The sequence below is a fragment of the Hyperolius riggenbachi genome, chromosome 1, assembly GCF_040937935.1.
Source record: "Hyperolius riggenbachi isolate aHypRig1 chromosome 1, aHypRig1.pri, whole genome shotgun sequence".
NCBI classification, from domain to species: domain Eukaryota; kingdom Metazoa; phylum Chordata; class Amphibia; order Anura; family Hyperoliidae; genus Hyperolius; species Hyperolius riggenbachi.
The window spans coordinates 208,795,891-208,813,008 of NC_090646.1; the positions used below are offsets into that span (position 1 = coordinate 208,795,891).

Consider the following 17,118-nt stretch of genomic DNA (forward strand, 5'->3'; position numbering starts at 1 on the left):
TGTGTGGCACTTTTTTGCAGCCTAACTGTGCTAAGGGGCACAAAGTCCAATAAGCAGGGGTACTTACAATTTAGCACCCCCCAAAATGCCAGGACTGTAAACACACCCCACAAATGACCCCATTTTGGAAAGTGGACACTTCAAGGTATTCAGAGAGAGGCATAGTGAGTCCGTGGCAGATTTCATTTTTTTTGTCACACGTTAGCAGAAAGGGAAACTTTTTTTATTTTTGTCAGTGTCATTTTCCGCTAACTTGTGACAAAAAAAAAAAAATCTTCTATGAACTCACCATGCCTCTTCGTGAATACTTTGGGATGTCTTCTTTCCACAATGGGGTCATTTGGGGGGTATTTATACTATCCTGGAATTCTAGCACCTCAAGAAACATGACAGGTGGTCAGAAAAGTCAGATATGCTTCAAAATGGGGAAATTCACTTTTTGCACCATAGTTTGTAAACGCTATAACTTTTACACAAAAAAAAAAAATCCAATAAGTGTCTATTTATTGATCAAAGACATGTAGCACAATAAATTTAGACAAAAATGTATGTAGAAATTTTACTTTATTTGAAAAATGTCAGCACAGAAAGTTAAAAAGTAATTTTTTGTCAAAATTCCAGTCTTTTTTGACTGATGGTATGACCATCTGTAGTCTCCCATCCCTCCAACATTCAGGTACAGCCACACAGACACTGATAGTAACAGCAGTCCATATATCACCTTCCACCCCCCCCTTCAGGTACAGCTACGCACACACCGATAGTAACAGCAGTCCATAGATCACCCCCCCCCCCCCCCCAACATTCAGGTACAGCTACACACACACCGATAGTAAAAGCAGTTCATAGATCACCTCCTCTCCCCCCCCCCCCCCCCCAACACACCTACCATCTCCTACCTATACCCCAACATTCAGGTACACCCAGCCACATGTACACTACTGATATAAACAGCAAAAAGCTTCGTAGTCCGCAGATCCAGATCTCCTCACACCCCCCTGCGCGTGACACATTCAGGCACGCTAATCTCCCACACCCCACCAAACAGCTAGCATGGTTACCTCGCTGTTATTACACATCTTTTTAAAGTTAGCCATCCTTATCAACCTCTCCGCATAAATGTAGGGAGAAAAGACAAGGGAGATACAGGGCTTTCAATGCGCATGCGCAGAGTAGGCGTGGTTAGTAATGCGCACGCGCAGTAGAAGATGTAGGGAGAATTGACGCGTAGGTTGTTTAGTTGCAGCAGGGACGCTGCGGTGCGCCAAAAATGGGCATGGCCATGACAGTGTGTGGGCGGAGCTAACATAATGATGTAACAGCGAGACATAAGAAAGCAGTGTTATCGCCATGATGTGGTGAAACGAGGATTCGCATCATGGGTGTGCAGAAACTGTGTGATGCTATTTATTAGTATAACGTAACCCCAAAGCAGCAAATATAGCCAACTATGACCGTTAAATAATAAATGCAGCAACAGTTTCCCCAGACACCAGAAAATAAACGCAATGTGGGCAACATTTCACCAGAAAATAAACGCAATGTGGGCAACATTTCAGCAGGAAATAAATGCAATGTGGGCAACATTTCACCAGAAAATAAAGCGCAATGTGGGCGACATTTTAGCAGTAAATAAACGCAATGTAGGCAACGTTTTAGCAGTAAATAAACGCAATGTGGCAACGTTTTAGCAGTAAATAAATGCAATGTGGGCAACATTTTAGCAGTAAATAAACGCAATGTGGGCAGCATAACACCTGCAAAAAAAATGAATTTACTTACCTGACAGAAGTCTCCTCTCCTCTGGTGTGCAGCTCCTCCGAGATCTTCCTCCTGCAGTCTCCCGCGCTGATGGAATAGCAGGGCTACGGGAAGATGGCGCCCGAAGCCCTGTACTGGAGACACAGTCTCCAGTACAGGGCTTCGGACGCCATCTTCCCGTAGCCCTGCTCGCCTGCCGAACACTATGCAGGCTGGAGCGGGGCTGCGAGTCCAAGGCCGGGACATCCTGCTGCTTAAAGCGGGACGTTTCCCGGGACGCAAGGCATCCTGGGACAGCGGACCCCGAAGGCGGGACGCATCCCGGGTAAAGCGGGACGTCTGGTTACCGTAAAGAAGTAGGGGACCTAGCAGGAAACACATTTTAAAATTGCAAGCCAGAACACACAACCTTTGGACGCCGCCCATTGAGCAACTTTATTAAAACGTATTTGGCTGGCGGTGTGGATAGTATTTCCTGCTGGGTCTGTGCAGGTGCAGAATGCTTCTGGCCATGGTAGTGCAACGGGGACATGCGCTGTAAACCGTGACTTGGCCAGGCTACCGAACCAGCGGAAGACAGGAGAGACATGGGAGACAGCAAGGGACTGTGGGGGCTTAAGGAAGGGACGCAGGCGGGGAGCGGCGACATAGAGGAGGCGGGGGAGCGGCGAGAGTGGCAGTGCAGATGTAAACAGCCGGCTAACGATGTCGCTAGCACGGCATTTGATTTATGGGGGATAGCAGAGCGCAGGAGGGCCTGGGGGGGGAGACAGTATAGCAACAGAGGCTGGGCATTATATGCAGACCCAGCCTCTGTGTGCTAATAGGATTCTTAGAACCCACCTCGAGTTCTCTTTCAGCAGTGAAGCATGCAGCAGAACGTCAGCAGGTGGTGCAGTCATCTGATTACACCATCAGCTGTGCTCCTTCATCTCCTTCAACACTCCCTTTTCTCTGGGCCCAGGGGGAGATCAATGCCCATAAGTGACATATCCTCACAATGCGAAGAAGGAACCTCATGAATATTGTGTTGTCCTGTATCAGTGGCTTGTTTTTGTTTTGTTTTTTCCTCACTTTTCTTTGTTTCCCTGGACCATCTTCCAATATAGTTAAAAAAATGGAGGTAGGTGACAGTTTTGGGTGTCGGGGTGTCCAAACTTTTCAGATGAGTGGCTATACAGGGCTGTGGAGTCGGTAAAAAAATCAACCGACTCCAACTTCGACTTCTCAGTTTATGAAACCTCCAACTCCAACTCCGACTCCAGGTATCCAAAATAGCTCCGACTACGACTCCTCGACTACGACTCCTTAGTATAATACTTACCAGGGTTGTGTATTTGGTACCAAAATCTTCCGACTTCTCAGTTTATGAAACCACAGACTCAAATTCCAGGTACCCAAAATTACTCCGACTCCACAGCCCTGGGGCCATATCACCATTCCTGAGATTTCCAGGGGGCTGAACTAGTGAAATTAAACACATTTTTTTCTGATTGCCCCTGGTTCCTGTAAAAGAAACCATACTTACCAGCCATAGCATGACTCGCTACCAGAAAACCAATCCTCCCATGCAACTGGCTGGGCTCACTAAAGATTGAAGACCTGGGGGATGTATTAGTATGCCAGGCATGTTATCCCGGTCTTCAGCGAGTCTGGTGAGGAGTGTGGGCCTAGCTTGAGACCAAGTGATGTGGCCTGGTGCATATTACTGCACCAGCCGCATCATTACAAGTAAACTGATGCAGGAATGGCCGCCGTATATTTTACAACTCCTTGAGCAAAACTAGATTTTGACGCTTCCTTCCCACTCATATTTCATTATGCTCCCCTCACTCATTTCTTTATGTGCTCCCCCTCTGTACACCTTTCATCAGTTACTCCCCTGCGGGCCAAATGTAATTTAATACTGAAAGATAGATATTGAATACTATTTATTTATTTATTGTATTTATAAAGCGCCAACATATTACGCAGCGCTGGACATTAATTTAGGTTACAGACAATATTTAGGGGTGACATACAGCAAAATGACAATACATGAATACAAGAAAGACCACAGTATGAGTACAAGGTAATGCTTAGTCACTGGAGGGGAGCATGGAGATTAGGCAAGTTAGGTTCACTCAAATGCATAGCATGGGTTCACCGTAATGGAGGTGCATGATCAGGTAGGACACAAAAGGAGGAGGACCCTACCCAAAGGATTACAATCTAGAGGGAGAGGTAAGGACATGAAAGGTAGGGGACCAGAGTTCAGCTGTGGGTTTAGAGCATTTGTGAGGGGTAGTAGTAGGCCAGAGTGAAAAGGTGAGTTTTGAGGGCTTTCTTGAAGATGTTGAAGGAGGGGGCTGCCCTAATGTGTGGAGGTAGGGAGTTCCATAGTGTTGGAGCAGCTCTTGAGAACAGATGAACAGATTGCATAGGTAAACTCTCACACTACATGTAGATAGTAAAATTGGTCAGTGATTGGCCAATTACAATTGAAAGTGTGTACTGGTGTGCAAGCCATGTGCAACCCGACGATCTTAAACTAACCTGTGAAATATTGACAGTGTGTAGCCAGCTTTTAGGTGCATATGCATAGTGTTGCCTGTCAAGATCCTGTGAGTGACAAAGCAGAGAATAGAGATTAGATATACCCAAGTGACGTACTGAATCTCTGTAGATGGGAGGAGGGCTGAGGGCATGATGTATGATTGATTGGCTTCCAGCAGGCAAAGTAAAGGGGGGGAACAATCTGTGCTGGATCTTTGAATGAACTCGGTGGGCACTTGTACACAAGCTAGATTCTTGGCACTGAACAGCGGCCTTGGATGAGTTCTTTCCAGTGCATGTATGAGGCTTAAAGTGACACTTAAGCCGACGGCTACTTCCGGTCTGTGACGGCGAAACCGGAAGTAGCCGCCGGCGGGGACAGGAGGATCGGAGGGACACGGCGAGGGCAACGATCAGCTGCAGGGGGATGAGGGAAGCCCCAGGTGAGTAAAACTCATTTTTTTTTCGGCTTAAGGTTCACTTTAAAGGGGTTCTGTGGTAAAGAGTCAAAAAGTAAAACAAGCTAACACTTACCTGGGGCTTCTATCAGCCCCCTGCAGCGGTGATGTCCCGCACCGTCCTCCTCTAATCACCCGTTCCCCGCCACCGGCACCGGGCATTATTCGTCTGGCATAGCCGAATAATGCGTGCTCCCGTTCGCGTCATCGGGAGCTTACTGCGCAGGAACTGGAAGTGAGAGAGATATGAAGGCTGCTATCTTCATTCCATTGTAAACAATGCCTGTTGCATGGCTGTCATCCTTAGCTTTTGGCTTTAGTTGTTTTTGAGTCACAATAAGCAAACACCCAGCCAGTGGAGTCAGACCAACGTCACAGTATCTGATCTGCATGCTCATTCTGGGCCAGTGACTAAAAGTATTAGAGGCAGAGCATAAATAGGCATAGAAGTCAGGTAACTGGCATTGTTTTATTAGAGACTGAAGATGGCAGCCTCTATTACTCACTTCAAGTTCCATTTATGTCTGAGACTGAGAGATTTCTTGACTGACAGTTCCAAACATGATAGAGTCAGCTTGACAATCAATGCACTGTGCTTGGGAGAACTTGATTTTTTTTGTTAGCACAGCAAGAGGTATGAAAGCATCATAGAAATATGCGTGATAAAAGACACTACCTTGATAAACACACTCAGAACTGCAAAGCAGGAGCTACCGTAATTCGCAGTTGTGGTCAAAATACAATAAATACAGTGCTCAACTCTGTGCAGGATTTTCAAGGGGTGATTCCTGAAAGGTCTCTCTCAGCCACGCACAATATAATAATATGGTAGGACATAAGACTATGACTATGGTAGGATTAGATTGTGAGCTTCTCTGAGGACAGTCAGTGATATGACTATGTACTCTGTAAAGTGCTACATAAATACATAATAATAATATGGTAGGACATTAGACTACAACTATGGTAAGATTAGATTGTGAGATCCTCTGAGGACAGTCAGTGACATGACTATGTACTCTGTATTGTGATGCAGAAGATGTCAGTGCTATATAAATGCATAATAAAAATATGGTAGGACATTAGACTAGGACTATGGTAGGATTAGATTGTGAATTCCTCTGAGGACAATTAGTGACATGACTTTAACTATGTAAACAACTGCAAAAGGATGTCAGTGCTATATAAATACATAATAATAATAATATGGTAGGACATATGACTATGGTCGGATTAGATTGTGAGCTCTTCTGAGGACAGTCAGTGACATGACTATGTACTCTGTAAAGTGCTGCAGAAGATGTCAGTGCTATATAAATACAGTACATGATAAAAGGTAATCACCGCTCATCTGCACTGTGGAAGGCAGTGCTGGACCATAGGCAGCCAGGCCTATATACTGGAACAATGAGCAAGAAAAGGTGGTCCGCAACAAGGTCTCTCCACGGAAATAAATGGTTTATTTAGGACGTGTCCTCACAGCAGAAAAAAGGGTACATAGGCTGACATGTTTCGGGCCATGCGGCCCTTAATCATAGCACATGATTAAGAGCCGCATGGCCTGAAACAAGTCAGCCTATGTACCCTTTTTTCTGCTGTGAGGAAACGTCCTAAATAAACCATTTATTTCCGTGGAGAGACCTTGTTGCGGACCACCTTTTCTTGCTCATAAATACAGTACATAACAGGCTTTAGAATGAGACAATGTTGAATTTTGTATTTTTTTAGGGGGTAGAAATGTGGGAGAGATGGTAAAACATAGACAGGAGTGTGGGAGAAAGAGATAGAAGAGAGTGGGGGACCGGTAGAGAGAGGAAAGCACGAGACAGTAAAGGTGAAGAGACATGAGTGAGTGTCAGCGTGTCTGTGGGGAAGAAGAGTGAGGGAAAGAGAGAGAGGAGAGGGGAAGAGTGAGAGACAGTAATGGGGGAGACAGAGACACACACAGGACAGAATGAGGGGGGATTCTGGGCATCAGTAATCCCCCTAAACTTGCCTATGCCGTGTGAAGTAAAATGAAAATGTATTAGCCAATCACAGCATCAGTATATTACCACCGAGCAAGGGATACCCCACTCTAAAAGCATGAACCCTACAATGGAGACCGGTCTCACACACTCCACACAGCCAGATCACACTAGGTATGCAAGCATATTTGGACAGGTCATAAGGCTGGACTCACACTTGTTTGTTTTTCTGTGCATTTTCTACATAGGAAAGCTGAGACCCAATGTAAATCAATGGGCTAGTTCATACTTGAATGCATTTTTCACATGCATAAATACAATTGACAGCAATGCAGCACTGTGAGAAAACTCATGCAGAAAAAATGCATGCAAAAAACTGAAAAGTGTGAATCCAGCCTTAGGGCTCAAACCCGCTAGAAGTCTTTTCTAATCGCTATTGATTTTAAAAAGCTCTTGCTAGTGCAATGCAATGGGGGATTTTTATAAAATCACATGGCTCAAGTGGGATCACACCCATAGCATTACATTAGCTAGAGCCTTTCAAATCATAAAGCGCTCAGAAAAGCTCTCCTAGTGGGTTCCAGTCCTTAAAGGGAACCTGAAGCGAGTAAAATTAATTAAAATAAACACATGACGTAGCTGCAAATCAATATTACATACTAACCTCACCATCAGTTCCTCTCAGAAACTCACCATTTTCTTCTTACAGTGATCCCTTCCAGTTCTGCCAATATTTTGTCAAAACTGAACTATACCAGTTGCTGTCAGTTATATCATCAGCTGTCAGTTACAACTGAATGTGCAAGGTAATGTCCATGTTTATCTATGGCTCAAGTGGGTGATATTACTGTTTAACATTGTGCTGACCAGGAAGCTGTAATGGCCATTTTTAGTGGAGGATGGAGAATTCCATTGATCACAGTGCACAAATGGGACGCAGGAGAGGAGAAAGAGATTAAGGAGTAGACTACATGGGAGGTAAGTATGTGTGTATGGTTATTTTTAATTTTCACTTCAGGTTCTCTTTAAACTCAGGCCAGGGCACACTGGCCAAGATCCAATTGACTTTTTCTCCTAGCCCATTGTGGATGTTTCATCTTCTGTTTAAAAATAACTTTTCAGCACTCTGCAACTGAAAACGTACAAATAAGTAGGTGAAAAATGATTGTATGTATTTTCTTGCTTGTTGGTGGCTTACAAGGCATGGCACTGCAGACCCTATTTGTTTAACCAATTAATTAACCTAAAGAAGTAAACCGTACAAACACCAAAATATTGGAAAAGGCTATTTTTATTGGGGTAAACAATAATTGATCATCAGATCTCTATTTATTGAATCACCATTTTTTCATAAACAATACAATTAATCTTTATTAAGCCAATAACCAACAATCATGAAATATAACCATAACAAACAAATGTCCACCCGCAGGGTGACATTACCCTAATACACCTTTCTCCAATAGGCGTTTTCATCCCAGTTAATCTGGCCAGCGACAAGGGACGGGTGGGTGCGGGAAGCTGCTCCTTCTCTTTATTTAGTGACTGCTGGCATTACCCACTTGCAGTCTTTTAAAGCTACAGTCTACCTTTGATAGGCTGCTACTTGAAGCCTGCGAATCAGCTCCTTTTTTTTTTTTTTTTTTTACCAAACCTTCCCCAGATAGGTAATAGCACACCTGCACCTGTAATTAAGCAGAGAAAGCAACTTGAAAATATTAACCTCCCTGACAGTATGAATATTTCCAGATTTTAGGGTCTAAATGTGGTGCAATTTAGCTTGCTTTCAGATCCTAAAACCAGGAAAAAAAATCATGCTGCTAGAGAGATCTGCAGCAGCGCAGCGTTTACTCACCTTCCTGGGATCCAGCTCTGTAATTCTTCCTCCGTCCTCTGGGTGGTGCTGTAGTCCTGTAGTGAGAGTGCCGTCTGTCGTCATGACAACAAACAGCATCTCCCCAGAGGGAAGCAGAGCCTCTGAGGACTGGAAGGCTACCGACGTCTGGATCCTGGGGGAGTAAAAATGCTTGCTGCACTCTGCAAAGAGCTTCCGGCGGCTAATGAACTTTTAGGTCTATTACTTGTCCCCATTCATTTTATTGATAGGATGTGAAAATATCGCCTAGGAGAAAAAGAAGAAAAAGTGATTTGGATCAGGCCCACTAACTTTTCAGGAGCAGGAAAAACAACAAAATCTTTAATAAATAACATTTTCAATATGTATTTATTTAATTATTTTTTAGTGCACCTAATGAAAGGTCAGGTGTATATATGGGTGATATCTAGGAGCCTGGAGTTCCTTGTAAACTGCACTGAACTGCTATACTGCCCCGTGTGGATGCTTTGCAAAAATTCAGAGCCGAGCTTCTGGACACCAGAAATATTTGTAATGGTTTTCAAGTGTGCTATTATATACCTGTGTCAAACTTTATTAAAAGTGGAGTCTGAACAGTTAACACTTATCACATCAGCACTACATCTTTTTCTTTTCATCATTTTCGTTCATGTTTTAGTTGAAGTCCAAAAAGACTGCATTAAAACATATCTGACACTTAAAAAAGGTTAGTGACCTTTGGAGAAAGGTATTTGCATTCACTATTGTTCAGCTTTCTCTCACCAAGTGTCACTGAATGTTTCTAAATTATGTCACCATAGTAACCTCTTCATAGTTAACTGCAGGATCTCTTCAGCACAGGCAGATTGGTGCTGGCACAGCACATAGTACAGCTATCCCAGGCTGTATACCGAGAGTGACTCACCACAACCTGCTGTCAGTAAGTATTCCAATCACATGGCAAGTGTTATGACCACTAACTCTTTTCTCATAACCTTTACTGTGGGTATATCTGAATGGCTTTATTGTACTTATAACTGAAAGCTGCAACCTTCTTTCTTCATTTCATGCTGTATACAAATGAGTGAGTGTGGAATGTTGGACAGTTAAAACAGGCTAATTGCAAGCTAAAATAATTCACATTGAAGGTAAAATTCTGTGCATACAATGCAGGGCGGCTCTTTCTAACTAATGGTGCTCTAATGTAAAACAATAGCATAGTCGTAATTATAAAAAAGATTTCAGTGGTCGTGTTAAGTTTTCACACTTCAGCTGTAATGGAAGGTATGGGCATTTCAGTACACTTATACTTTAGATTATCTGTGTGTACTTTAGTGTGACAGTGGCGATACACGATTCAATTTTCTATGTTTTTTTTTTTTTGACCAGAGAAATCTGATCGATTTTTCTGCTTGATCAGATAATCAGAAAAATGGATTCAATATACCAAACACGAACGATTTTTCCAAAAATATTAATCGAATCAAACTTTCAGTTTTTATATTTTTCTATCAGATTTTTACAATTCATCCAATCAGATTTTTATAGAAAAAAACAAACTGAAAAATCTTAAAAATTAAAAAAAAGTATTTTCTCGATTGAAAAAGTTTATTTTCAATTTCTTATACAATTGATTATTTTTATCAAAAACTGGGAAAGGAAATCAATTTGATTGCAGCATCTCTGGCCACACTAAAGGGAATGTGGTCATTATTATAGTGTTAACTTACATCTTGAAGGCACTGACCAGTTTAATGTCAATATGTCAGTTTTAATTTAATTGACGTAAATTGTATTAGTTTTCCTGAATTCACTTCCCAATACAGTTCAATAAACGTAGAGAGCACTATTGGTTGGAAACATAGGATCAGAATTGTAGAAAGTAGTAAAAGTGAAAGCAGAGGTTTTGTACCACATTGACAAGAATGCACAAGAGGTACATTTAGATTTGTTTTTTTCTTTATTGCATTGATGCCCCCCCCCCCCCCCCCCCCACTACCCATGCACATACCCACACTTGATCTCCCTAATACAGATTCACATTAGAATATTCCTGCCCCTAAATCAAACATTTTTTATAGGTTAACGTCTGTTGAAGTATTCTTACCACCTAGTAAGCAAAATATTGTTCAACATAAGATGTCACTAATTATATTTGATCTATCCTGTTTCAGCTTTATCTATTTTCTTGCTAAGAGCTGAAAGGATTTTAGGTAGTAAATGTAGATAGCATAGAATGATTATAAAAAACACAAGGTGGGATAACTCATGAGAAAAGTTTGATGAATGGGAGCCGGTGTTTGTGAGGCGCGCACCTCCAGCAACTGAGGTTGCAATTTTGCACATTCACAATTCAGACGCAATTTATGATAAGTGTGAATGCTGTTTAAAGTGTACCAGAGCTGACGCCATCTAAAGCATGAATACTTACCTGGGGCTTCCTCCAGCTCCATTAGCACGTGTGAGTCCTTTGCCCTCCTCCCGCGGTCTCCCGTGCAGCCGCGATCAGCCCTGGTAACAGGCTCAGTCAGGTCAAGTCTGGGTCTTCTGCGCATGTGTGGACCTACCACGCATGCGCAGAAGACCCAGACTGACGTGACTGAAGCAATTACCGGGGCTGATCGCGGCTAAACGGGAGACTGCGGGAGGAAGGTGAGGGACTCACATGTGCTAATGGAGCTGGAGGAAGAATCGGGTAAGTATCGATTCTTTAGATTGCATCAGCTCTGGTTTACTTTAAAATAAAGATATTTCAAAATTCCAAGGTGCTTGTTATCAAAATAATTATTCCCAAGGTGACCAGCTTCAAGGGATGGATGGATATTTCTAGACAGCCAGCAAAATGACTTAATATTTCTCATAGGAAAGTCAGGATATCCTGTCTGGACTGTGCTCCCGGACATTGAGGATTGCCAGCGATCCCTCACATCCAGGCTTCTGCTTCTTCAGTCGTTTCCCTTTAGGCTGGAGGTTTTGGTCCATCACTACCAGGACCTCAAGGCACAGGAACAGCTTCTTTTCCTATCTCTCTGAACTCTCTCTTCCCACACTGCACCCCCCTCCTTGTTGATCGTTCTTCCCCTACACGCTGATTTTTCTTCCTTTACAAGCTGGTTTTGATTGAACTTGATTGCACTGTTGCACTTTGTACAACTGAGGCAAACTTTGTGTTATTTTTTGGTAAATTGTCTATGTTGGAATTGGAATTGCTATATTACAGCATTGGATCAAACTGTGACTTTTCATGTTTGCCTATAGCTCATCGTTAAATGTTTGTTCTGCAGGTAGTGAAAATGGAAGATCCAGAGTCTCCTCAGCACCATCCTCTTCAACTACAGCATAATAAAGTCCCCTTCCACCTCCCTGCAGTCATTATGGATACTCCACACAGGGAACCATTTATACACATATCTCCTATGCCTGACAATACATTACTGGCAATGGGACAAGATGGCCTTCTCACAGTTTGGGGATCAGATCTCAAACTGAAAAAAAGCCGCTGGATTCTGGTGAGTGTTTAGGCACTCATTTATATATCTCATGTATCTCTGTGCTACTAATGTTCTATTTCTACACATACAAATCATTATATCATAAGTTTATTTTCACTTCAGATTCCTTTAAGGTGGCTATACATCAGGCAACTTGGTGGCTGATTGAGCATTCAATTCGATTATTACTATTGGAATCAGATGAAAAACGGTGTCGGCAAGTGCATACCTGATCGACAATGCGACCAATTTTGGGCCGAAATAGGTCGCATTAATAGGTTAGACATGTTGCAAGTTGTAGGGCCGACTTGCTCGATCTAGTGCGTGGTAGTAACTGTGAGCGAGAGCAATATTGGGTCGAGTGACAAATGCTTAGAAACCCCAGATGCGGTTGTGCAATGTACCCCATGCCCAGCGCACTATAGATTACCTGTCTGTGGCCGCCACTTACGACATCACATACGTGCCCACGTAACTCCGGCAACCACGTGGGGTGCGTGTATGGACAAAGGACAGTGCCTGGAGTCAGCAGGAGGCCAAACGGTGGCCACAGACAGGTAATATACTGTATAGTGGGGGTACATTGCACATTGGGGGACAGCGTCGGGCTGGCGAGGCAGTAGGATGCGATGTCACAAGACCGATTCTGCATAAAATTGATCAGGAATAGGCCTGCGGTATATGGGCAGCCAACAGATCTCTCTCTAATCAGATTCGATTAGAAAAAGATTTGTCACTTGGTCGAATCTGCCCATCATTGCTGGATGTATGGCTACCTTTACAGCTTTGCACTTCAATAGCCTCTTTGTGTTTTGAGAGCTCAGTATATCTCTTTGTCTAGCTTGCTTAGCCGTGAAGAACAGCAACATCTCATGATCAAGTGACACAGTTGTTCCACTTGCTGTTCAAGCTTGAGGCAGATTAGTTGGCATGCTCATGTAACCAATAATGAATTGGGATCAAGCATTTGCAGCTAATAGTCACCATCACTAAATGCTTTTGTTTCGTTTGTCACAATAATAATAGGCATTGATGATTGTTTTTCTTTACTGCCAGAAGCCTGTAGAGAAAAGAGAACGTGTGACAATTCAAACCTGTCCTTATCTGTAGATAATCCTTCATTACAAGTAGCACCAACCATTTAGTTCTTGTTTTAGCTTGGGGGAGGGCTTTAACACAAATATGGAGATGTATATTTTACTTTTTTTGCACATGATAGGACCTGGACAGGGAATTTGGGGAAGTTTTTACAATAGGGTCACAAACAGCAATAAAATAACTTGTGTAACAGCATGGGGAAGCTTGTTCACAAGTTATTTTAGGGAGGGGTTAAACACTGCACTGCACTGCATTTTTCCAACTGATACTTGGGCTGCTGATCACACCGCAGGTTGTGTAGTGCAGTGTTGTGTATATGTGCAGAAGGTTTCCAGGAGCGCTGTGATGCAATGGAGATCAGCAGCTGCCTTCACTTATACTTGTCCATGCTCGACCGTGGCCAGCAGCAGTGCCCAGCGGTAAGCAACGCTTGGTTCCGCCTCCATGTGAGAATGGGCCCATAGAATTTATTGAGAAAAAGAGCCTCACTTCCTGTTGAGATGATTGGAGTGAGCCAAACTTGTCACAGGGAACATCTAAGAAGACACAAACTCTGTTAAAAAAAAAGTGATATTCTGTAACTTTTATGATACTCTGTAACTGATTGTGAAATTCTGTAACTGATTGTAGGCAACAATGCTAGTTTGTTTCAAGTTGGTGACTCTTCATTAAACCTACAATTGCATCAATTGTACAAATAGGTGAAAACCCCTTCAAAAATAGTGTAACTGAATCAGGTCAGTCAGCATCAGTATGAAACCCCACACACAGGGTAACCATCCAGGCAGTCACAGAACCATTCAGGACATTTTGCACCCAGGGAAACATTTCTGAGCAGTAGATGCACTGTCTCTCTGCTCTTCCCCACCTCTGCTGAATTGTCAACACTGTCTGGACCAAACTGCCCAGCTTTAGGCTACTTTCACAGTGGGACGTTGCGTTTTGATGTGACGTTAAAGTCGCAATGCAAACTAACAACGCAGCGTCCCAAAAATGTCACAACGCAACTCTATGCCCTGTTTTCGTCACATACAGTAGGCATACAGGCAATGAAAAGTATACTTTCAGGTCATTACTGACCATGTGCAAACAGTCCAACGCAGTTAATAACGTGTATAACACACAGCATGCAGCACTTTCTAATAATGCTACACGTTACACACAAACGCAACGTGTGCACTGTGAATGTTGCACAGACTTAGTATTGCTGTGCGTTAGTCCACAAAAACATTTTCTAACATGCGACTTTAACGTCGCACTGTGAAAGAGGCCTTAATGTGCCTGAGTACAGAATACTTCCCAGTTGCATATTTACTTCAGTAACCACCTGCACTGCTGCTAAATGTTACTGATCTGGCAGAATAGTCTGCCGGTGTGTAGGGGCCATGTGTATTTTTAAATCAAACAGAAGTGTTGAAAATTATATGACTTTTTTTGGTTGACTATAGTACTTTAAAGTGGACCTGAACTCTTGCACAGGACAGAAGGAAAACAGAGAAATACACCCTGTATGTACCGTATTTAGAGAGTTTAGCCTGTCTAATTCCCCTTATTTGTCTCTAATCACAAGTTGTCATTTTAACTCTCCCTGTGTCACCTGACTGCCATGGCAGATAAGGTAAATAAGATCATTTGAAAGCACAAGATGTTAACAATATGTCTGTTTCCATGAAAGCAGGAAGTAGAAACAATGCAGATTTATTTCAGGATTTGCATAAGAAATGTTTTTCTTTAAGGGTTATTATGCTCTTGCATATCCTTTAGAGCAGAGAGGAAGTTCTGAGTTCAGGTCCGCCTTTAAAATCCATAACAACTCTTCAGGGAGAGCAGAAAACAAACTCTTTGTAGTACAGTCTTTTCTTTGTGTTGATAAAGGAAGTGGCAGCACTGGCAGGTCTGCTTGCACATATGGCAGTTTTGTAAGAGTACAATAGAGTTAATCACACTAAATAAATATAAACATGGAACAGTAATGTGTATTACACATTTGGAAAGCATCCCAGTATTGGCAGTAACACACTGGTTATGCTTATAGCAGAGCTTAACAACCTGTGCTAGGTGGGGGAGATGCTTCAGACATGTTGAAGGAAAGGATTTGAAAAACACGAGCCTTAAGGGTCATACACACATCAGACTATAGTCTTTGGAAACTGAAAGATCACAGACCAATCTTACCGCCTTTCATGTAGTATGAGAGCCATACTCTACACAGTCTATTCTATGGAGCTAAACTCCACATCAGAAAAAAATCTTTGCAAGATGCTGCACACACAGATGCTGTACAGACACAAAAGATCAGTATCTGCAAAAGATCTGTTCCAGCCAAAAATCCATTCCTGCAAATTGCAATGCTAGTCTATGAGATCTGCAGATCATCATACACACATGATTGAACTGACATTCATCTGCAGATCAAGCAATCATCTGCAGATCTGAAAATCCATCCTGGTGGATCTGATCTGCAGATGAATGTCAGTTAAATCATGTGTGTATGATGATCTGCAGATCTCATAGACTATCATTGCAATTTGCAGGAATGGATTTTTGGCAGGAACAGATCTTTTGCAGATACTGATCTTTTGTGTCTGTACAGCATCTGTGTGTGCAGCATCTTGCAAAGATTTTTTTCTGATGTGGAGTTCAGCTCCATAGAAAAGACTGTGTAGAGTATGGCTCTCATACTACATGAAGGGTGGTAAGATTGGTCTGTGATCTTTCATTTTCAAAAGACTATGGTCTGATGTGTGTATGTGGCCTTAGTTCAACACTGAGATTCACATTATGGCTTATGCAGTAAATGTTTTTAGTGACTTCAACGCCTATTTCATTTTTTTGTTTTTCTTTTTTTCAGGATTTAAAGGACAACTGAAGATAGAGGGATATGGAGGCTGCCATATTTATTTCCTTTATACAATTTTCTTATCCTGGGAACATAGTTAAGACTTTTTTTTTTACCTTATCTTCATGCATTTTGTAAACATTGCAAGAAGTCTTCTACTGTCCTGTCTTCATTCATTTCAAAAATCTGATAAAAACTCTTGAGGCTCTTGAGGTTCACACATGTCACAGATTCACAACGGTGTGCTCACAGCATATCTGTGCAATCGTGCAAAGAACAGGCATATCTGACCAATATTCAATAAATATTTTGATCATAATTTTATGATCTTGCAACTGGTATTTCTTAAAAGGAAATAAATATGGCAGCCTTCATATACCCCTCAGTTCAGTTGTCCTTTAAGTGTATCTGAGATGGGGAAAAAGTTGTCTTTTACTAACCTGGGGCTTTTTTCCAGCTCCTCCTAGTCTTGCAACTCCCTTGGTGTCCTCCGGGTCACCTCTATCTTGCTGTTGTCAGACCCGTTAAAGAGGAACTGTAACCAAGGATTGAACTTCATCCCAATCAGTAGCTGATACCCCCTTTCCCATGAGAAATCTATTCCTTTTATTAAACGAAACGGATCATCAGTGGGCTCTGTATGGCTGATATTGTGGTGAAACCCCACCCACAGTGTGATGTCAGCACATAGGTAATGACCTCACACTGTGGGAACTTGTTGCATTGTGAGAAATAACAGCTGTTTCCAACTGCCAAAAGAGCAGCATCTGCTTCCACAGACCTCACCTGCCAGCAGTAAAGATGTGGCCATATGATACATTTCAAAATGCAAATTAGGGAGAGGAAGGATTTTACAATGGGCAAACACTAAATAAATAATTATTGTAAAAATTAAGCCCCTTTTTTTCATTACGTTATTCTCACTGCAGTTCCTCTTTAAAGTCCATGACTGTCCCAGTCGTTCACTATAGTGCATGCGCTGTGCCAGCCATACACCTCCTCTATTGCACTCCCATTACCAGGAGCACTCTGTGTATGCACAGTTCGTAAGGTGCACAAACGGGGCTGCGCATACATAGTGGAAAATTTTAACGGGATTGACAGCAGCACAACAGAGGGGACTCAGAGGATACAG

The 17,118-nt window shown here is 42.5% G+C and overlaps 1 protein-coding gene across 1 annotated transcript in view; it reads left to right on the forward strand.

The window, feature by feature from the left end:
* The first annotated feature begins 9,401 nt into the window (after positions 1–9,401).
* LOC137547041 (cilia- and flagella-associated protein 337-like) overlaps positions 9,402–17,118 on the forward strand; it is a 92,502-nt gene continuing 84,785 nt past the window's right edge. The window contains exons 1-2 of the mRNA XM_068270182.1: positions 9,402–9,495; positions 11,840–12,064. Coding sequence (XP_068126283.1) covers positions 11,849–12,064 — 216 coding nt within the window. The 5' untranslated portion in view covers positions 9,402–9,495; positions 11,840–11,848. The remainder of the gene's footprint in view (positions 9,496–11,839; positions 12,065–17,118) is intronic.